We start from the raw sequence: 23790 nt of genomic DNA, 5'->3' as shown, positions 1-23790 counted from the left end.
AACAGGTGCTGAAAGTTTAGATGGTCAAAATGTTTTGACTTTAGAAACAGGCTGAAAGAGTTACACTATGATTTCCATACCCTTCTAATTGCTGGAAAAGCCATCTTCTTTTATAAAGAGAGAGTCTCCTAAACAAGTAATCTTTTAGCTTGGCCTTTTGCTTGCTAATTTCATTTTGTAGTGCTTGTCTTGAGTTTCTTTATTGTTTCATGTCAACAGCTGCTTGTATGGAGTTCTCCTTTGTTTTTGGTTTGCTGCATTGTTATATACTACTGCTTCTCTGAGTACGCACAATTTCTGGGTTCTCTGTCTGATCCACTTCCTTGAGTGCAGTGCTGGTGTTATAGACAATATAGGGGTTGACAAGTGCCAGGTGAGGTTTGTAATGAATAAGTCATTTGTATAGTGAGAATTATTGCATTTGTGTAGACATTAAGTGACTTCTTGATCCACCTTCCAGTGGTACAATATAAAGTGAAGCCACTGAAGAGAGAATCATCAGATAACGAGAAACTAAACTTTGTGCTCATTAGCACAAGAAGCACATTGAGATAAGCAGTGGAATCGGTTAAATGATTTAACAGAAAATGTACAGAAGCTGATGAATAAACTGAGAGCTACTTCTATTCAGGATTCTTTCCAGTTTCTCTCCTCCATGGTGTAGGTTCAGCAGTAATCCAGCTATATGTTTTGAATGAGTCTAAAATTGCATTACCCTGGAAAAAGAACAATGGGGGCAGCTACAGCTAAGTTTGTCAGTCAGTTATTATCCAATCTGCTATATCTTAACACAGGGTCACGGGGGTCTGCTGGAGCTAATCCCAGCCAGCACAGGGTACAAGGCAGGAACAAATCCTGGGCAGGGGGCCATCCCACCGCAGGGCACACACACACACACCCACACCAGCTAAGTTTGCTTAAATAATATTTATTACAGATAAATTTCGGTTTAGTGACTACTTTGAGCAGATAAAGTGAGTCTTGAGAATGACTTACCATGTTCTTGCTTGCATTCTGTGGAGTTTTCAGCCGACAGAAAAGGAAAGCAGTAACTTAACCTAAATCACTCATTTTTAAGAGTGTTTAAAAACCTTTTAGCTTATTCTGATTGAGGAAAATATGTCCTTCATGAACATTAAAAGATGAATTAGCCTTTCAGAATTTGAGCGATCCTTGAGAAGGTTTAACTGAAATGAAAGTGTCACCTGGACAGATGACAGAGAAAGAAACCAGTTAATATTGATTTTTGATTTATCTTATCTGATTTGCTCTCCAAAGGTAATCTTAATGGAAGTGTAGAGTTGTATGACACATTAATAATTCAGTAATTGGAATTTGACTTGTGTGTCCCTTCATTGCCTTTCCTGCACAGACAATTTGGTTGGATTAGTTTTAGGTTGGTAGTACAAAGTGTCTGTTGGAGAGATGAGGGGAATAGCAGATTCTTTGCAACTGATACTTCCTCTGGATCCTTATAATAAAAAGGCGGATATACAAATTCAGTGGATGAAATGCGGAAGACTCATCAGCAAAGGCATCCGGCTATAAAAATCATGCTGAAACATCTATTGGAGAAGTCTAGTCAGAAAATAGGGACTCCCCCATATAAAAATGGTAATAGCTGCAGGTAGTGCTGCAGCCTCATAGCTCCAGAGAGCTCTTTGCCATTTCCCATCTCTGTCTGAGCAAAGTTTCCATATTTGCTTCATATTTACTAGGGTGCTCTCCAGGTTCCTAAGAGCCTCATTCATTGTTGGTCCCCGCCTTGTGCCTGTTGCTGTCAAGGTTGGCAGAGGTGAAACTGACCATCAAAAAATCAGGTGCTATATCACAGACCAGATGAAATTCACATCATATATCTAATTTATTAAACTCTATGTTCAAAGCAATTAAAACAATAGAAATGTATTATTGTACTATGCAATATAACAAGTATCACCATTATGTTCTTTTTTGCAAAGTATGTTGGAGAGCAAAGGTTGATCTGCTCCTCAGAAAGTAGTTTTCTTCTGCATGAGCATTGAAAACTTTCATTTAGCAATCTGTCCATCCACCCATTTTCTGAACCCACTTTCCCATTATACAAGAGTAATGGGATATGACAACTATACTGGCAGAAGATGAGAACCAACCCACCAACAAACAAACTGCACACATACTGAGCCAATTTAAAATGAAATCACAAACTACTTTGAGATATTTTTATTGGCAATATTTTTCATTTTCAATTGTTTAAGAAATTTTGCTTTGGGTTTTCAACCCAATTAAATATTTAATAAATCCTCATAAAAACATTTCCATGGCAATTCTTTCATATTACAAAAATTCACAGACAAGTTAAAATGCCTCATTAGCAAAAAATGCATATTTTTTCGATGGATATTGCTAGTTTCTATTCTTAACCAAAGGTACCTCATTAAAAAGAATTTGAAAAATTTCAGGTAAGTCAACAGATGGATTCATTTACATAAAAAACAAATTGGAATTGCTTCACTGTGCACTACCAATTTCTGAAAAAATGTAATAAATTATTAGTTTAGAAATACCAATTAGTCATCTTTTATAAATAATGTTTCTTTGCCCAACATATAAAAGTATTGGAAAAAACAAACACCAAAACAATATTTAAAAACAGTACTTTCATTTTCTAATGAACTATATACTTTCTATAGTCTATCCTTGCAGTATGTATTCTTAAAGATATTTGGATTTAAACTTAAAGAGCGGTTGTGTAAATTTTGAATACTTATTGTGCACATGACATGGCTGGGTTCACATTAAAGGGTACAGCTCCATCTGATCTTTCATTATTTTTTACATATTCCTAAAAGTCTAGCGACATCTTCTGCCCGTTAAGTGCTTTTTAAAAAGAATGTAGATTCAGATTCAGGGAAAAAGAAAATAAGATAAATCCTTTGCTAGGCAAGTTCATCCATCTATCCTTCCATCCATTTTCTAATTTCACTTTTTCAATTACAGGTTTCACAGAGAGCCCGAGTTTATCCCCCGAGTTTGCCCTCAGAAGAATCAAGGGCAAGTTGGGAATTAACTAACCCTGAATGGGATGTGCCTTCATCACACACTTTCTCATAATGGGTACATCTTAGCAAATGTATTAATCATTCAAGTCTATGAGATTCTGACAAACTGCTGTACCTGGTGAAAACTTACTTGGGCTATAAAGTTCACACAAACCTGGACATGGCCAAGAACTGAACTTGTGCCCCTGAAGCCTTGTGACAACAGCCCTAATGTCTGTATTGCTGTGCTGACCTGGCTATAAATAGAATGTGAATTCTCTCATATTTACTTCTAATATAATAATAATAACAACTATCCATTTCCTCCCCAGTTCCAGACTAAATGTCACCTTGGATTCAGTTTAAAACATAATTCAGTAATGGGAAAGAGGCAGTTGCTGATTAAGAGATTACAACATTAGGACATTTTTGACAAGAACAAGCTATTCAGTCCAACAAAGCTCACCAATCCTATCCATCTACTTTCTCCAAAAAGAACATCAAGTTGAAATTTGAAGGTAACTGAAATCTAACTCTCTACAACACTCCTTGGTAATTTATTTCATGTGTCTATGGTTCCATTATAGTTTAGCTAAAATAGAAAAGTGCAAATGCTGAGGGTTGGTCACCACTAAAAAGGTAAAACATTTTACATGGTAATTCCATTAATCTTTCTTGGTGGCATTATGCTTTGCCTACTAGATTTTAACTCAATAAATTGTACTTGTGACCATAAACTTGCAATTAAATAAATATGTTTTAAAAAATTCAGTTGAAAAAGCATTTAAATAAACAATTTAAGTGAATATACAGTAGCTCTGAGCAATATAAATTAAATCAAAAGAAATAAAAAGAAAATGGTTTAGACATATTTAACAAAGTTCTGTGTTTTTTCTTATATTTTATTGAATGTGGAATTGCAGCATGACAGTGTATTAATATTATTCTCCCATTTAGAATAAAAATAAAAGAATAGGATTAAGGCTCTCATAAAAATAAAGTTTTTATCTCTTATAGTGTTTATAAGTAAAATTATTTGCTACCTACCTAATTTTGATTTTAAAATGTTCCTGGACATATTCCTGCTTTAATACTAAAGGCTCATGGGAGAAGGAGCCTACAGTTTAGATCTGAGTGCAAAGTAGAAGCCAAACTTGGATGAGATTCTCGTCTGGTATAGGACTCAGTAACTCACTCACACACATACCAGGCCAGCTTAATGTACCCAGTTAACCTAATGCATATGTCTTTGGGATGTGGGAAGGGGGTGGAGTACAAGCCAGGTGAACGCGAACAGAATATGCAACATACACCCCACACAGAAAGCCAATGAAATATGAACTAATTAATTTGTGCATTGATTTTTTTTTCTGAATTATATTTTATGGGATCATGGGGAGACAGAATACAGGTGTTTTAACTTATGTTTTGAGATTCTGTTACTGTCTTCTTTCATGGTGTACCCAACTGTGGGACTTAACTATATTGTTGCAATGTAAACCACTTGGATGCCAGTTTATTCCCTATCTCTGACTTACTATATTACCCTTGGTGAGCCAGTTCATCAGCCAGTGTATCAACAACAAAAGATTAATCTGAGAGTTGTACCAAATGTAATGAGCAGATATGAATTTCCAGGAAATGGTGATAACATTGTAATGAGCAGTATCATAACTTGATCTATTGTCTTACTCCTTAATAAAAAATATTCTTTGTAAGTTCATAGTTCAGTGTGAAAAGATGGCTGGCAATGACTGACAGCAAAGGATATGCCATTTTGCTGGCGAGCAGAAATGACATTTTTTAAAGGAGAAAATGTCTGCAGATGACATTCACCCATTACTGCATGGGCACAAGCAGTGCAAGATGAGTTAAGAGCATTCTACAGATAGAAAATTTGACATCTCCAATTGTCTCAGCCACGTAGTGTAATAAGTGAATTCCCTCCAATTAGTGGCAAAAAAGAAAAAGATATCAATCAGAGAGGACTGATGCGTGATAATAGTATAAATAGCAGCGGAACTCACTGTAGGGCACCAGACAATCCAAGAGATAATGGAAGCTTTACATTTGGCTGGAACAGAGATCCAACACAACTTCAAACTTGAAAAATAGTGGAAAAATACATCATATATTTTGCTAAAGAAACTGGAAATCATCTCAACTGATGACAGACATCCATTACATGTAGAACTAAACTTCAGTAAATCAGGAAGGATAGTTGCTTTGAAAACCCACACAAATCGCTCCAGAAACTCCTTTCTTCCTAGTGCCATACGACTTTTCAATAAGAAATATCAGAGATAATGTTTAAGGTTTTGATATATATCCTGTTACCTTTTTTTTTTTTTTGGTATAAATATGTTTTATCTAACTGCCTTACCTTAACCTTTCTTATTTCTATTTGTCTGTTTTATTTCATTCTGTCTGTTACCTGTTATTAGATGCAACTGAGAAGGCAAATTTCATGTTTTCCTGTGTAAACATGACTAAATAAAGAAACCTAACCTAACCTAACCTAACCATATGGGATGTTGATTTTGTATGTAAGAGAAAAAAAAAAAAAGATATATAGATTTGATTGAAATGTAGCGATTTAACACATATCTTTATTTAATTATATGCTTATTACTTTTGAAGCAACTCTCACAAATTATATTATATATATATATATATATATATATATATATATATATATCTGTATATATATATATATATACTGTGTGTGTATATATATATATATATATATATATATATATATATATATATATATATATATATACTGTATATATAATACAGTATATATATATTAATAAATAGGTGTGCTAAAGTCCTACATTTGCGTAGTGCATTGGTATGATGTCTGCCTAACAACTTTGTATGAAAATATATTCTAAAATAGGCTCCTTTCTAACTCTTACAACTTTTATACTGTATATTTTTGTGCATAGTGTGATTGGACAACTGTCTTTTCTGAAAGAGCAAGAATGGGAATGAGATTTAAAACCCTAAATGACAGAAACATTGTTTGAGTACAGTTTCAGACCTGTGACAACAACCTCTCATAATATGAAAGTCCATAAAAGGTAATGTTTTTCATTCTTTGCTGAAAACAAACGTTTTAGGCCAACATGTATGCAGGCTTTGCACAACTGTTCAACTTGGTGGTTTGGTTTTGTGTAACTAAATTACTACACAAAGAAACCCAAATTACACAAGTTAGCAAATTGTCGTCCTGATTATAAAAAAGCAACACGATGTAATGAATTTATGGTTAGCATATACTCTGTCTTTTTAACATACTGTATACTACATTGTTGCCTGGAGTGTGCCCTAGACACATGAACTCCTTTACAGTTATGATTGACTGACCTCACTGAGGTCTAGTGCATCCCATGTCAAGAGAGACATGTTGAGGAGATTGGGCAGTTGTTGCACTAATTGGCAGAGATACTTGTGCTTTCAGAACTGAACCCAATAATTTTTGTTTTGATGACTACATTATGTCCGCAAAATGGTTTCCTTATCTCAGCATGAACAAAACTCCAATATTACCAACTCCCATATAAATGAATAAACAAACTATTTTCTAAGGCAAATTTCTAAATAGGAATGTTGAATGTACAGCACAGTCATTTATTCTTTTCTAAAATGGTAACAGAGACAGTTTAGGTGACTGATTTAGTGTCACAATGTATATCTTTTGTGGAGCCTTTGGTGACTGAACTGCTGACTTCTTACTTTACAGTCTGACATCTTGTCCATCCTACTGATTATAATGCCTTCTAGGACAGCAACATATAAAAATCTGAATGTCACCGTAGATATTTCCTGTAACCTTTTAACTTCCCAAACTATGTTAAGGGTACATTTAAGACATTAGTAATTGTATTCACTAAGTGATTTCATGCTGGTAGGTTCTGCTCTTTTGTGTTTACTATATAACATTCATCCACCCATTTTCTGAATTCACTTTGTACAGTAGTAGGTTCCAGGGACGCAGGAGCTATCTTTATAACCCCTTCACAGAGCAGAAAGCAAAGCTGCATGAAATATCAGTCTATTGCAGGGCAAACATGTACCCACAATTGCTCCAGTATCAAGCCAATTTAGTGCTGCCAATTACACAAAATGTGGAAGGAGTCTGGAGTACCTGATGAAAACCTACATGCACGGGAAGTAGGTGCACAGTGCATTAGATTGGGATCTAGCCCAAATCCTGTGACTGAGATGGGAACAGTACTAAAAAATGAGGCACAGTACTGTGCTGATTAAAACATACTCAGCTAAATAATCAGTTGTGCGTCATAGATAATTTAATTTCATTATTATTGATATTACTTTTAAAAGTGCGTAAAATTATTAATTTCAAGATAAAATCTTAAACAAACCCATTTCAGTAGTAAAATGCTACATGTTAAAAATATGTAATGATATTCTACTAAATATTACTTTGTTCATTTAGTCAAACAAATACACAACAGTATCTTTTGACTACTAAAGCACTGAAAGCTTTAACATATAGCTACTATATAATAATTTTTTCCACTTTTCTCACAATAAAGTGATGCTTATAAAGAAGTGCAGGTTGAGTATTTTCCCTGGAAATATTCAGGAAGCGTCATCTTACTAAATATCCAGCAGGCAGCAAGCAAAAAAAGAACAATGCAGTGCATGCCACAGGGGTCCGCTGGAATGTTGTATTGTTGAAAAGTCCAAAAATCTGTCCAAAACAACAAAGACTTGCCATATCAGATGATTTCACTGTATTTTATTGTTTGATGTGTTGTGAGGACAGGTATCCAAGTAAGATCCTTCTCCCGATTCAGGCCAAGGAGATGCTGGTGGCAGTGGTCAGTTATAAAGCAGCCTGGTCAAGAACCCGAAGGATCTCCGCTCCATGGAGCAGGCGGGATGGACCTGTTAATGGGGCATTGACTTCACATTCCCAACGAGTCAGTACTGGTAACACAGAGCGGTCAAGAGCTGGATGCAGTAGGCAATTGGATAGACCTGAGAAACAAAATATACAGCAGTGTTTCGGGGCTACAGTCAATAAATAAATAGAGTGGTGTTAGAGGATTGCCAGAAAAATAAAATGGCTCAATTTAAAGCAGTAGAGATAATGCAGAAAAATCATTGACATGGAAAAGCTCTAGACATGGATTAGTAAGGTCTAAGTGAAGGCAGGAAATACAGAATGTCATGAAGTGCAAAGTATCCAGTCAAAACATTATTACAGTATAGCTGAAGGGAATCAGGACAGACTTGACCTGCAGTGACAGAAAACACACAGAAACAGAGAAGCATATGCTTCAAAGCAAGCATATTATTCTTGCAGTATAATGACCTGCTTTTTCAGGTGGGTTTTCTGGTGACAGGCTGGTCCTATTGAGATGATGGTCAATATTTGGAGCCAGTGGCATCTGCAAAGTTGCATTCCTGTTTACATCATGTACATAGGAGTGTGATCCTGTGTGAAAACCAATAAGCAATCACATATAGTCAGCCATGGACCTTAAGCACATTCATATTGCATCAATATGGTCTCATAACCTTCAGATGAGATCAAATCTGAATTGGTCAAGCAGTACACATAACATTATTTATGGAGGATGTCTGGATTAGGTAATCCACTGAAGTAACACACTAATTGAAATAAAAATATTTTAGAGCTACTTTATCCATTTTCTTGATGTTACCAAGTTGAAGAATAGTGCAAGACACAAAAAGGATAAGTGCAGTACCTGCATTCCACAAGTAGGGGTCTCTGTCTGCCCATGTGAGGAAGCCAGTGATTTTTCTTGGTTTCAGATAAGTTTTCTTTCTCTTCCAGAGGGGCTGCTGTCTCTCCCATGAACTACTGCATACATACTACAAAAGCAAATGACAATTACAATCATACTGTAAGTAGGATTTTCAGTTTTGTTTATAGTTGATCATCTAGACAAGTATCCATCCATCCTTCCATTTTCCAACCCGCTGAATCCGAACACAGGGTCACAGGGGTCTGCTGGAGCCAATCCCAGCCAACACAGGGCATAAGGCAGGAACCAATCCTGGGCAGGGTGCCAACCCACCTCAGCTAGACAAGTATCAGATATAATATTTGAAGTAGAACTGATATTTTCTGCAATAGCATTAAAAAGAAGTTTCCCTGAAGATATAAATACATGTTTAATAACAGTAAGTACAGAACTAAGTATAAAAAAGATAAGAGTAGGCTGAAATGTGACTAAAAAGCACCACATCCAGGGCATAAAGTTAAAGGAAAACTACAAGGGGTGTGTTCTGTTTAACTTATGCCTTTATTTCCTTCCCATGAAGACAGTGCCCTGAAACTTAGGACATGTGCCCCAAACCAACTCTGTGGCCAGGCCACAGTCTAGACGGGGTATCTGGTGACCCAAGTTTTCTTAGAATTTACTCATGATAATGACTGAAACAAGAGAAATGATGATGATGAGAAATAAGTATCGTGCTAAAATACACAATGGTCCACAAAAATAATGGAAACATAAAACAATTCTTCAAAAAAGAGAAACAAACCTTAAAGGAGGAAAAAAACAACCTTAAACAACCTTAAAGGAGGAAAAAAAATTCTCCCATATGCTATGTATGATAGAGCAAACCGGACTGGTCTGACAACACAGTGTCTCTGTGCAAGAAGGGCTAGAGCAGACTGTACTTAAGGAGACTTGGGTATTTTAACGTATGCAGCAAGATGCTGGAAACATCCTAACAGTCTGTAATAGACAGTGCATTGTTCTACCCTGAAGTCTTCTGGGGACACAACTTGAGCTCAAAATATGCACAATTCCTGAACACACTTATTGGGAAGGCCTGCTCCATCGCTGGGCTAACTCTGGATATCCTGAAAGTTGGTAAAGCTGGATGTCATCATGAAATATTCCTTCCACCACCATCCAGGAGGTGCTCTCTTGGAGTACTTAAAGCTACAGGTGCATTACATGACGGTGTGCTAAGTATCACCTCTGCGGGGTCTTTTCTGCCTGCTGCTATCAGGTAGTTTGGTGCTTCTTCCTGATGTCTGAAACTAAATGCTGGTACTCTTAAGTTCATTTTGCAATTTCTGCACAATATACATTTATTATTTATGGATCGATTGTATTATTTGTCCAGTGAGTCTGTATTTTTGCTTTTATGTTTTTGCTGCTGTATGGATCTAAATTCCCCCTAGGGGTAATAAAGTTTTTCTAATCTGAAACCAGGATTTTCAGGAAACAGTAATCCTACAATGGCAGCCCCCAAACACTGTTATCTTCAGTCAATGAATTCCAGAGCTTACTACCATTGAGCTATATTCCATATGCACACACACTCACACTACCGTTTCCTTCAACTTATTTTAACATTAGTCTTCTTCCCCACACCAGCAAAGAAAAAAGCTTAACAAAAGGTATGAATTTTCAAACAACCTGACCTTTAATTTAAATCGCCTACTTACTCACATTTGTCAGCACTTAAGTAACATAACCAAAGTTTGTGCTTGCATGCATAGAGAGGTAAAAATATTTTTATTTTCATAATGAACCCTTCATTGTTTCTTCATAATGCATACATCAGAAATTATACGTGTTTTATTTCTCCTGGGGAGGAACAAAATGAGAAATGCATATCATCTATTAAAAAAAAAAAAAGAGGACTGCATCATTCAAATTCGTATTAGAAAGCACTGATATCTTTTTTAATGTCGGTGCAAATCTTCTTATCTATATTTATTCCTACGAAATAACAACATGGAGCACAGCTCTACACTGTTGATATTATAGGCTTGGTAAACCCTTTGAGAGACATGCAGCCATAGCTGAAATAATGCACCCTGTCTCTTAACTGTAGCACATGAAAAGGAATGGTGCTCAGAAATGCTAATTTGACAAGAAGAAATCTCATAAAATATTTTACTTTAGTGTTAGAAAATATATCATAACAATTGATTTTGTGTTTTTTGGTATCTATGTTGACTTGATTTTGAAACAAACATCTATACAAATTGTAATTCAACATTACCTGAACTGCTTTTCATGAACTTTTGCATGTACATTGCTGTTGGTCCAATTTAAACTATATGCTGTGTTATACAGTATCAGGGAGAGGGGTTGTAATGGAGGGGAGCAACCCAAAAACCAGTGCTGACACATGGACTTCAATTCACATCAGGCAGCAGAAGAACTCTGGGGCTAATGGAAGGACAGTGTTGTCATCAAATACAATGTTTTATACCAATAAAAGCAAGATCTCATCTAAGACCACAGGTGCAGCATTTTGTTCTCCACTATTAATAAAGTATCTATCTATCTATCTATCTATCTATCTATCTATCTATCTATCTATCTAATCTGAATAATAATTTTATTGTTTCACTGGATTACATCTTTTGTAATTTTGTGCTTTTCTAGCTTGACCATTTTATAAAAGATCCTCACTTATGTGGACCCAGAAGATGATGTTGAACAACCATGACAGACCCTGAGTGATTAAGACACCCAAATTAGTATTGAGTAACCATGAGAGATCCTGACTGATGCAGGTCAGAAAAATTCAGTAATGTGAACCCTAAATTACTTGAAACTACTCACTCTTTGTACAGTGACCCTACTAATATCAATAGGTGCAAGATGCCCAAGTCTCCTGAAATCCATATTGAATTCTTGGAACATTCAAAAGTGCATTCCTTACCTTAAAGTATGTCTATTTGCAATTCCACTCTTAAGCTTTTAATCTGATTCTTGTTCACATTTTACCTGAAGTTGTTATTTTGCCTTAAAGTAGGTTTTTTATCAGTTTCAAAATAAGTCAAAAATATGTTAAGACGGCTTTTACAGCAACTATTTACATAATATGGAGGACAGATATTTACAATAAAACGCCTGTAAAATGTATTTATTCCTACCTGATTTTTATGTTATATTGTGTTAAATTATGTAATATTAAAGGATTTGTGATTAATTGGGGTTTGATACCATGGAATAACAAAAAACATGAAAGTAACAAAATACCACAATCAAAACAAAATGCCTTACATCAGGCATGTCAAACTCACTACCACAGGTGGGCCACTTCGAATGCTATATGTGCGTCAGCAGGCTGCACTGTAGCAAATACTATTATACTATTATACAAAGTTACTGTAGCTTTCTTTTCAATACTGAAAACTTTAAAAAATGTAACAAAGTTTAAAGAAAAACAATTTATTTCCATACAGTCTCCATACAAGAGTGTAGAATTAGAGTCTTAGCCTCTTAGCTAGGTCCTTATTATATTATATTCATTATATTATATTCATTGCTTATATAGGAGCCTTACAGTGTGAGATTTATTTCTTTTGTCCCGACACTTGGCATTTATGAGGGATGAAAGGTGCTCTACGGTAAGTCTTGAGCGATGTGGGGTTTTGGTAGCTATCATTAACGAAAACAATTGCTCACAAAGGTAAGTGCTTCCGAACATTGACGGTACTCTCAATGCCAACTTACGGATCTGCACATACAAGGGTGGCAGATAAGCATACAAGCCTGGCACACCAACTTCGTTGTAATTTGCCTTCAGAATAGAATCTGACTGCACTTCAATCAATTCCATTTGGATATTCTCAGGCACATTCTCAACATTGTAAGAGAACACCGCAATGCCCTGTTTGAGTGAAATGAAATCACGAAAATGGTCACTGAATTCATTGCTCAGTAATTCAAGCTGGAAAACAAATCCTCCAAAAATCAAATTTTACTTTACTAAGTTTACTTCAAAGTTTATATTGTAAAGTAAGCCGATATGCAAAAAGCCACCTGACCTACAATAATTTTACAAACTCAAAATCACAAAAATATGTTAACAACTCACCAACTACTCGCGTCCACTTCAGATCTTCAGCTGTAGTCTGCACTAACTGTTCGTTACAATACTAGCACAAAATTACGTGAAACTAGAGCAAAAAAACACGAAAATATGCGGGCTATTACTACTCGTGATGGTCAGTTCTGCCCAGTGGCCAGTCTCAGCAGCCCAGTCGGTAGTGTAGCCTTAGCAGGGGCGGCTCTAGGCTCGTGGCGACCCTGGGCAGAAAAGGAATTGGTGGCCCCTTCGCCTGGCAATCTCAATACGGTATCTTATGCACGGCAGATGGCCACATCTGTTGCGGACACTGCATAGCCGCCTCGTGCTCATGACACGTTTCTATATACGCGTGTCCATAACTTGAAAACCAAGTGATGGCCCATGATATTCTCATTACGGCAGAACGTTATAATACTACATATAGCTTACCGCTCCGACTCTAGCGACATTTGTAAATACAGTGTGCTAATTAACAAGAAACACAATGTTTTTCAGCGACATTGCCATCAGCTGTGTCATTATTTTCTCTTTCTGTTTTATATTCAATATACAGTTTATTGGCGTGACGGCCCCTGGGATTTGGCGACACTGTGCAGGTGCACAGTTTGCACATGCCTAAGGCTGCCCCTGCTGCCCGCTGCTGCAGCCTAGCACTTCAGTTGTGACGCTGCGGCTCATTAACTTTGGTCAAGGCTCCTGGCTATACTAGTAGATGATGTTTCCGGTAATGCCATGGGAAAACGCGCTTTTGTCAGAAGGCAGAAGTAAGAAAAGTCAATAAGTAACACCGAAGATGCAGAATGATTCAATCACAAACGATAGTAATCATTTTGTACAAGTTCAGTGCTAACTAGGATCTCTCATGCGGGCCGCACACATTTCTGTTGCGGCCCAGGGGCCGCGTGTTTGACATGCCTGCCTTACATCCTTCAATACAAAAAAAAAACAAAAACAGACAAATTTCTTAATAAATCAGTAAGTTTGTTTCTAAACCTGAGGTAATCTCCAGTCTAAGGTGACATTAGTTTACCAGTAGGCAATAACTATTGTCTTTAGACTACTTTAAAAAGTCAACCTATAATATTGATGTTTTGCTTTCCAGTATCTGTCAGGACAGACACATCAATAAAACAATGAACCGAGTGTATTAACCTCTTTGTTGCCCCAAATTTTCTTAATGGGGATCTTTATGAAAACCATCTTTCTGCATCACTGCCAGCATGCTGCTGTAAGATTCATAAGTATCAATATCAATTGACTTTTATATATAATCAAGGTGCGGGGCCTAAGTCACAAGACATCATTTAAAAACAACTAAGGACCTTTTATTCAGAAACTTGTTATTTTGAGTGAACTGTTGATATGTTATTTTTTATTTTTATTTTACATTATTTATATCAATTTTTAATTTTGTTTTCATATTTTTCTTTATTTTATCTTAACAGCTAAAAATACCCAGTGTTGTGCAAATAGATATTTGATTGATTAGGCTGTCTTTGTTTTTAATATTTTACTGAGTATAATGTGCTCTGATAGATATCAAGTATAATTCTAAAATTTGTGATTGTATACTGTGTCACCCTCTTTCTATCACTCGTAATTTCTTATGCAGTTTTTTGTGGTACTGCTGCTATCAGCACACCTTTTACATACTTAAATACTAGGCGATGTTCTTGTGTAATTCCAATTCATGTTTAGGCAACGCTTAAGCTTTGACATGACATACTAGTTTTTCTGTGGTTCCCTATGGGGAGCTCTGAACAATGGTTTAAGCCCAGGACTCTCTTCCTTCATCCCGTGAACAACAGTGCTATCAAGAAATCATAGACATGAGCAAGTTCTGTAGTGGTCAGAAAGGTTTAAAGGAAAAGGTTCCCACATTCACCAAGAAGTTACTGTAATGTCACAATAATTTACCCTCCTAAATAACCAGGCTGTAATGAGTATCAGCCATGAGTTTGCTAATCATATTTCATATGACAATGTCATAGAGGACTTTGCAGCTAGGAAAGTCCAGGAAGGTAAAACTGTAAATAGAAAAGTTCTAATTGTCATGCAAGTCCTTAAATATCAGTAAATGTCAGCTATGAAAGTAAAACTATTTGTGTGTTATGTTTAAGTGATATAATGTATAATGTACTCAGTTCCTGAGATAATTGTGTGTTTAAATTCTTCATGCATTTATATATTTTAGTCGTGTGTTTGGCTCAAAGCACCAGATCAAGATATTTATTATTAATCAGCTTTCATGCACTTTGTACATATTTACAGTAGTTTGTCCCTATTTCTGTCTATTGTATTAAACAAAGGCATCTGTGATTTTAGATCCATTGTTTGTGGATTTATTTTGTAATTTTTTTGGAGGTGGGGGAATTTTTTTTTGGTTATGGGTGAACTTTTCCACTGATTGCAGGCTTAGGCAGAATTTACTACAGGTGGGGTTTAAATTAAGGTTGAAAGGTGAATTGGGACAACAGATTACTGGATGGATGAGCAGAGGCTAAGCTAGATACAGTAGTTTGAAAAAGAGTATTTAAGGTGATATAAAGTTAGAAGTGAATCTTGTGTCACTAGATTGGCTACTTAGTGAGCCACCCCACCTGACAGACAGTATTTAGGACCATATAAGAAGGCCCAGAATGATAGCAGAGATTTGTTTCCTTTTACTTAATAAACACAATTTACATATACCCCCTTTCAATCATTCTGGATTGGAATTGTTACTGTTCTGGATTGGGGGGATTCTGTCCTCTTATAGCCTTCATTTTCAGAGAGGTGTTAATGTGATGTTACAACATATGTTTGTTGTGTGTTTTTTCCAACCACATTCCAAAGGCATGCATAGCAACTCTAAATTGGCCCATTTTGTGTGGTAGTTGGTTTGCGCATATATGTTTGGTCTGTAGTTAACTGGTATCCATATTGATTCTACCTTCTGTAACCATTTAATAGCATCATGTGGGCCAAGTCCTGAAAAGTAGAATTGACCAGTAAGAATTTCTTTCATAAAGAGAGCAACTCTCTTCCATCTAATTATTTATTGGGTGGCAGAATTTTGGGTTTCAACAGGAATTGTAACTATATGAAAAGTGGTGGTTGGTTGATCATGTAATCTTTCCAGTTTGGACCAAAAATGTAGGCAAAAGAGATTTTGAATTGAAGACCGGACTGTTGACTAGTGAATAAGGGGGGGAAAGGACAGTCTTCAGTTCAAAAGCTTTATCCCATGTGAGCCTTTTATTTGCATGCACTGCCCTCATTTTTTGGAGGTATTTAACAGTATTTTAACAAAAGTGTAAGCGTTTGCCTGTGAGTATATGACTGGATGACTTGGCTTGTAGATTATGTGACAAGAGTAAAAGGAGACTTTATCATGAATTTTTTATATTGTTTGCTGTGGTCCACCTTTGGTGTCCATAGATTACTATTCAAACAGAAAGTTTGTTACTTCTGTTAACTTGGAATGCAACATTGAATATTTTCCTATCCATCACTGCAAATCACATGAAGTAAGTAATGTATAAAACAATGTAATTTAAGGGTGGAGTATTCCTTTAAATAACAAAGTGTCAGGCACGTCATTGTGTCATCAACTGATTAAGTGGCTACACAGCAACACAAAAACAAAATGTGAAGCAACACAATGATATCTTCACCAAAGTAACACAAAATAATACAGGCAAAAAACAAAAATGTTAAGAACTAGGTGAATTTTACAAAATGCTTCATAACTCCGCTTACTTGTAAAAATAACTAGCAATCATGACAAGTAGGGTTCCATTAACTTTAGCTTTTTACAGTATTCCATAAAACCTGAACAAGCCCTTACCTCTGTATTGCACTGTATAGGATTAAAGCAGTCATTTTGTTTTCTTCTTTTTTGAGGGATTTCATTGTCACCACCAGGACCTGAACCTCCACATCCAGCACCAAGTGGTGTTACAGCACTGTAGCAAACAAAGCAAAATTGCAATCTGTATATTACAGCATAAAAAGCACTACGGTGACTAATGTTATTTAAACCTCTTCTGTTTCTGCATTTTCACTTTATCAGTATTTTGGTATATTTACTATTTCATATAAATTAATAGATAAGCCAATAATATTACAAAGAATTGGTATAGGTTTTTTAAGAATTATAATGCAATTTTCTCCTTACCCAGGCCTGTGTCCTGATGGCTGCATGCAGTGTGCTGGTGGCTTTTGCTCTGACCAGAATTGATATACGACACTGTTGAATAAGGGATTCAGAGACCACTGAGGTGTCAGCTGAGGTGTGTTAGCTGTTTGCTGAAAATGTAAAGGTGCCTCTAACTTTGTAGGAAAGCATGAATGAACATCTTTAAGAGAGGAAGAAGGCACAATTGTGTAGTTCTCATCTGTTTGCTCCGGGGCTGGGAATGTTTTCTCATATGCACAGTCTTCATTTTCAGGCAAACTGGATACACCTTCCTTGGTGTCATAGCTGATGGGCGTCAACTGGAAGTCTTCCCCATCCATGGGAATATAAGGTGCAAGTGTCTCCAAATCAAGCTCACTCAGGTCATTCTAAATTAAAGTAATCTGATCAGTAAAGGTACCAGTTCACCTATTTTCAGTCATTTTGTAAATATTAAGCAATTCATTTTTCATGTGTTGAAAGACCAAATGATTTTAATAAACTTAAATATTTAATAGATGTAAGGAAATAACATTGAATGATGTACAATAAATGATAATTAGAATATTAGACCATTAGAACAATTACAATGAGAATGGGCAACTCATCCCACCTAAAAAGTCAAGATTTCAAAGACCACAAAGTACTACTGTGTCAATCACAATATTTAGTAACTTATTCCATGTATCTATGATTAGCTATATGACTAAATACTTTCAAATGTTTGTATGAAATTCACACTTAACCAATTTCCGTCTGTGTTCTTGTTGAAGAACTCATTTCAAAGTGACAGGTAATATCCCCCATATTGATTCCCTCCAGAATTTTGAAAACTTCTATCATGTTACTTCTACATGTCTATTTGTTTGAACCGGAAAGGTTCAACTCCTTCAATCTTTTCTCATAGCTCATACCCCACACTGCTCATAGCAGTCTAGTCATTCTTTTAGCAAGGGTATGCTCTTTGGTAATATGGAGGCCAAAACTGCAAAAAGTATCCCATATGAATCCTCACAAGTGGGTTATATAGTTTAAGAATAACCTTCCCTGACTTGTACTTCATGCATTATGCCATATAACCTAATGTCTTATTAGCCTTTTTAATTATATGTGTACGCTGTCTGGATGTGGACAGTGACAAGTCCACAGTGACTACTAGGTCCTTTTCATGAAGTGCACTTTCAAGTTTCAGAACCCTCTTTACACTATTTGACTTCTCTGTCTCAATGTATTTTGTAAGTAATCTAGCATAACTCTAATTCTTCACCCACAAGACCCAATCTAAATTCCCACACAAAACCATTTTAGAGCTGTGAATTAACCTAATATGCAGGCTTTGTGTATCCTCACAGACTTCGGGAGAATATATAAACTGCTTCTTGTCTTCTAACTGATTCATACCTTTCATATACTGTATGTGTGCGTGGAATTTCTGACTGATTTCTAAATAATAGAAATTTCAAACAGACCTGCAGGTTAACTCGATTCTGTCCCTCATAGTCCCACTCAAACATGCTTTCGATGAATTTGACAGGTTGACTATAAAGTTGTTCTTCTGAAACATCATGGTTCTATAATGAGAAGAAATTTTTTATGCTATGGTTAAGTTCAAAATTCTAACATATAATGCATTTTTTCCAATGTATAGAAATAAGACTATTTACAAAGATCTTCATTTTTTTAATATTTCAAAGATTGCATTTCTTGTCATGCTGTAACTGTAAATGTTTGCAACTTTGCAAGTAGAGCTGAAACTAGACTCCATGGCTTGATAGCTTCTTGTCTCAAAAACAAACCACAATGAATGGGAAATGTAGGATGCACACAGCAGTTCATAAACTTGGAGAAAGTTAAAGGTGTTGGCTCTTAGAATGTAAGATATATTATAAATGCATGTCACAAAAGCTGTGCAAATGGTCCAGTTAACTTACTGAGAAAAAACTAGTATTGTAGTTTCTCCTTGCTAGCCTCCTAGGCTCCTCCACATTGCTGTTGAATTGTTCCTCAGTAAAGTACAACATCTGAAATTCCTTCTTAAAAGCACCACCCTTCTTTGTTCTAAACATTTCTGGTGTGTATCCCAGAGGATCACTGTAGGACTGGTTAAGATCTGGTAGTTCTGTTTGAAAAAACAAATGTATATAAACATTCAGTTTCTATTGCTTGAAAAGTCAAATCAATTACAAATTTACATTTCTTTGTGTAAGTGATAGAAATAACTGATGTGAATAAAGCTGTTTCTACAAGATTTTCTATACTGTTAATTTAATGATATAACACATTGTTAGAATAAGAAACTAAACAAAAAGGCGTTAGCCGGTAAAACATATACTCACTAAAAATACTTTGTAGGTACAAACTGGCATAACAAAATAAAGAAATAATAGATTAATCTGAAAAGCAATTACAGTGAGTATTGCATTTATAAACCAACAATTGTCACACTCCTTCACTGCAGGTCAATTTTTGGCAAAGCTTTTTCATTTCTTCTCTGTATTTATTTTAAATTATGTTTCAATACATGTAAAGCAACTTAATTTTTTTCTTATGAAAATTAAATTATATAATATTACATTTTTAAACTCACTTAACCCAATTCAATGATTGTGGAGAGCTCAAGCCTATTCTGGTAGCACTGCAGCAAACAGCCCTGGACATGGCCCCAAACCATTATAATAACACTTAATAATGTCCAAAATAATAAACTGTAATATTGTTCACTGTATATTTTACCTAAGACACCCATGTTGTGTGCATCTAAACATCCACTTCTTGAATCCACTTATTCCAATATAGAGTCCCAGGCAACATTAAATGCAAGGCAGGAACCAATTCCAGGTTAAATGCCAGTCCATTGCATGGCAGACCAATTGACCTACACACACTCATCCCAGATTAGACTCCATTATCCTAACAATTATTTTTGAGTACTTGGATAGAGTATATTGATTGGGCCTAGATTTTGACCCCAGGTCACTGGACCTATATAGCCACAGTAATAACCACAATGTCATTGCATGCATCCAAGTTTTTTCTTTTTGATTATTATTACATTTCCTCTCACAGTGACTTACCGGTGTCCTCGTTGTTGAAATTTAGGGGAACAATGGTGTCTCCAGGCTCTGGTGCCAGCTGTGCCAACTCTTCCGGAGATTGAGCAAAAAAATCCACAGACTGGGATATTGGCATGTTAGAAGTATAAGGTTTCAAAAGATTCTTTGTTTGTTCCAGTGAAAATACTACTTCAGATTCTTCTAGACCACTACAAAGAGATCAACATAATATTAATGAATTAAACTGGAGTACAGAATGCTAGAACTTGGCAAAAATACTTATTTGCACATTTACATCCATTTTCTTACTGGCTTATCAAATTCACAGTCAATCCCAGTGGCATGGTACTCAATCTGAGAACCAACGCAGACTAGGCAATCAGTGTATTATAGGGCTGACCAGGTCAATTTAGAATTACTAATTAGCTCAACAAACACATCTCTGGGATGTTGCAGAGAAAACTCGCACAGAGATGGTAGAAAGAGCGAACTCCACACAGACAGCAGCTAGGCTCAGGATTCAAACCAACAAGAACCAGTGCACCATTGTGCTGTCCATGAAAGAAAGAACAAAAAAAAAATATACAGCACACCACTCAGTTCTTTCACATCCTCAGTATTATGTGAGAGGACTGTGAAGGACTGGTTACCTGTTCAGGCCTATTTTCATTGCTGCCAGTGTAGGCTTTGCCTTGAAATACCTAAACTTGAGTATATGATATTAATCTGCTCTCTCTATATTAGCTGCCTAATAACTGAGGAGATCATTCCTCCCCCAAACTATGCGACTCTTCAATTCCACCCTGGGGGGGAGGGGAGGGGGGGGATGGTGGGGGGGGGGCTTGAGGCGGTAAACGTTAACATTATTCAAAGTTATTATCTGTTTTTACCTACATTTTTATTACTCTTTAATATTGTTTTTTTTTGTATCAGTATGCTGCTGCTGGAGTATGTGAATTTCCCCTTGGGATTAATAAAGTATCTATCTAATATATGAAAAAGAGTGTGACAACAGCATATTGTCTGGAAACAGTTTATGAATGAGTCAAGACTATGGTAGGACCTCTGTGATTTATGGACAGATTATGTGGACAATGCAACAAAAATTATTGACCTGAGAACATAGTTGATGCAGATGACACACTGAGGCTGGCCACTGCGGTTATTATAAATCACTGCTGCATCAGTCTGTGCCCATACATATCCACCTTTTTTGGCCAGTAGCCGGTAATGTCTTGTGGAAGCTTGGCCTTTGGTCACCACTGAAAAGAGAGAAAGAGAACAGAAAATCATCTGTACAAATTGACATGTTTAACATATCAAACACATCAAATTGTGGGAGTACTTAATAATAACAATGAAGATTACATTTGATTAATTTGACTGCTTTCCCAGCAGTGAATTGTGGGGTGCTGTTGCCACACCACCTAACCATCAACATGCATAAGCCATAAATTCACTCTTAACTCGAGCATCCCATAGTGCACAATAACCTATGATTGACCATATAGCCAATATGCTGCTGTTGGAGCTACCAGACCTCTGAAACCTCAGGTAATATCTTTCCACTGTTCTTTGTTGGGGATCACTTGTCTTGAATCTCTCAGTTTAGTCTGTGCTTTGCCCAGTCATCTTTTTGGAACCGCACATTGTATTTTCCACATAATTGCAAAGTGCAGAAATAAGCACATCCACTTGCCCAGTCTTACCATAGTAATTTATACAGCTTTCTATTTTCAGAACTTGCTTTTGCATTACTTGCGTCTGAGTATCAGCTGCCTATTCCAGTTGATTCGGACACAAAGCAAAAACTAATCCTAAATGACTGACTAATCTATTGCAAGATCAATTCTCAGCAACATGTTAGACCATTTAGAGTTACTATCCATCTATTTTCTAAACCTGCTACATCCAATAAAGGGTCATGGAGAACACCAGCTCATTGCAATAGCATCAAGTTCAGGGGAGACAGGACACATTCATACATTCACTCAGGCTCACCAACACCTGGCCTGGGGATGTGAAGGGAAGCAGAGATACAAGGAGAAGATGCAAATGGGGAATATGCAAACTTCAGTGAGATAGCAATTAGTGCAGGAATTGAGACAAGATTCAAGTGCTAATGACAGTCTCACTGGTAAAAAAACAAAAATTTCTTTACAATACATTTATTAATTGATTATATACTGTACTTTAGAACCCACAGATGTCCAGCCCTAAAAAGTTATCTGCTTCATAGCTACATTAGATTTAAATATTGTTTAATGTAAAATACTTAACATTTCTGTAATAAAACATACAACAATAGTATTGTAAAACATTTCTTAGAATGTCATAGAGTAAAGAATATATTTGGCCCATACAGCTTTGATGAGTCTTCCTTATGTGGTCAGTGTCCAGAGCGTGATAGTATTCATATACAGATCGGCCAACTAACTCACTTGCATCATAACCAACCAAATCTTTCACCCTAAAATAAACAAAAAAGTAGAAAAGAAAGGCTTATAGAAGACATTGCAAAGTTACACATAATGTTCTATACATTTAAATGTGACAATTATTTTTAGTGTGGCTGGGAAGTAGCTAAACACTTGTAGGCTGTGAAAAATGAGCATGGCAAACCTGGTAACAAAGAAAAATATTTAAAATAAAGAAATAATGGATTGGGTGGATAATCTACTGCTTGGATTTGAAATGTTTCTATTTTACTAAGCCTAAGATTATTTGGCAAATCTGGATTGGCTCAGGAGAGTGAGTATGAGTCTGTGTGTGTGTTTGCCCTGTAATGGACTGGCATCCTGTTTAGAATTGTTTCCAGCCTTGCGCTCAGTCCTGTCTGACTCCCTATGTTAGTGAATTGGTACTTAAGAATGTTGTGTATGTTTGAACATACTGTATGTACATATAGTATGTAATATGCAACAGTGCTTATAAGAAAGATGTGATGGGGTCTTGTTTATCCATTTCTTCAAGAACCATGTTTTTTGTGTGAAATGCATTTAAAACAATTTTGAATATGACTATATATACTATATTATATATAACAACAGTTTTGTCACCTAACACATTTTAAAAGAGAAACAGAATTGTTTCTGTGTGTTTCCCTGACCTGTGATCGCAGTCCGTGAAGCACATATCCACATTATGTCGGCTCAGGAATATATTTTGGTTTTCTTTCGTCTCCATGCTGTCAGGGAATGGAATAGACTCACACAGCAGAACCAGACAACCATTAGGGGTCCTGCATGACACTGGCACAGGGCAGGGATGTCTCACCCGTCCAATACAGTGTAGCATCTGGAAACACATTAATGTAACCTTAGTTTAATAATACCCACAAGAGAGCTTCTGAAACAAAAGTTTTCCTACCATGATGTTTGTAACAAAAATATTTAGTCAGATCTAATTTACATTTTTAAGCAGTTTTATAACAGTATTCAAAACACCAAAAATCAAACTTTGAGCATTTTTTCAATGTATTTCATTATATGTTGGCTGTATGAAACATAGGTCTAGGAAAGAATAATGTACAGTTCCATATGTAGCACATACATAAGGATTCAACTGGATAATATCTAACTGTGTTAAAGTGGCATCTTAGAATATATTTACACTCTCAATATCGCAAAAATGCAACCTATCAAGAGACTGTGCAGAGAAGAGCAACCAAGTTTATCCCTAGTGTGAAGAGAATGCCCCATTC

At 36.1% G+C, this 23790-nt stretch overlaps 1 protein-coding gene and 1 long non-coding RNA gene across 4 annotated transcripts in view; both read right to left on the bottom strand.

The window, feature by feature from the left end:
- Positions 1-4586: 4586 nt before the first annotated feature.
- On the bottom strand, positions 4587-6021 carry LOC127526577 (uncharacterized). Its single transcript, XR_007934073.1, has 2 exons — positions 5818-6021; positions 4587-5663 (listed from the first exon to the last, which is right to left on the bottom strand). It is a non-coding gene; the product is annotated as an uncharacterized LOC127526577 (long non-coding RNA).
- A 37-nt stretch (positions 6022-6058) lies between these two features.
- LOC114653514 (endothelial PAS domain-containing protein 1-like) overlaps positions 6059-23790 on the bottom strand; it is a 50027-nt gene continuing 32295 nt past the window's right edge. For 2 of the 3 annotated variants that reach the window (XM_028803877.2, XM_051922068.1), the window contains exons 6-16: positions 23197-23384; positions 22451-22557; positions 21202-21349; positions 20109-20296; positions 18966-19153; positions 18504-18605; positions 17035-17423; positions 16705-16822; positions 8768-8894; positions 8371-8493; positions 6059-8033 (exon numbers count right to left, since the gene is read on the bottom strand). In XM_028803877.2, the coding sequence (XP_028659710.1) occupies positions 7879-8033; positions 8371-8493; positions 8768-8894; positions 16705-16822; positions 17035-17423; positions 18504-18605; positions 18966-19153; positions 20109-20296; positions 21202-21349; positions 22451-22557; positions 23197-23384 (1833 nt within the window). In that variant the 3' untranslated portion in view covers positions 6059-7878. The remainder of the gene's footprint in view (positions 8034-8370; positions 8494-8767; positions 8895-16704; positions 16823-17034; positions 17424-18503; positions 18606-18965; positions 19154-20108; positions 20297-21201; positions 21350-22450; positions 22558-23196; positions 23385-23790) is intronic. The other variant, XM_051922070.1, reaches the window with a different exon arrangement.

Source organism: Erpetoichthys calabaricus, chromosome 1 (genome assembly GCF_900747795.2).
Source record: "Erpetoichthys calabaricus chromosome 1, fErpCal1.3, whole genome shotgun sequence".
In the NCBI taxonomy this organism is placed as follows: Eukaryota; Metazoa; Chordata; class Cladistia; order Polypteriformes; family Polypteridae; genus Erpetoichthys; species Erpetoichthys calabaricus.
The sequence above is the reverse complement of the archived record's forward strand: the minus strand, read 5'-3'. Positions and strand labels throughout refer to the sequence as shown.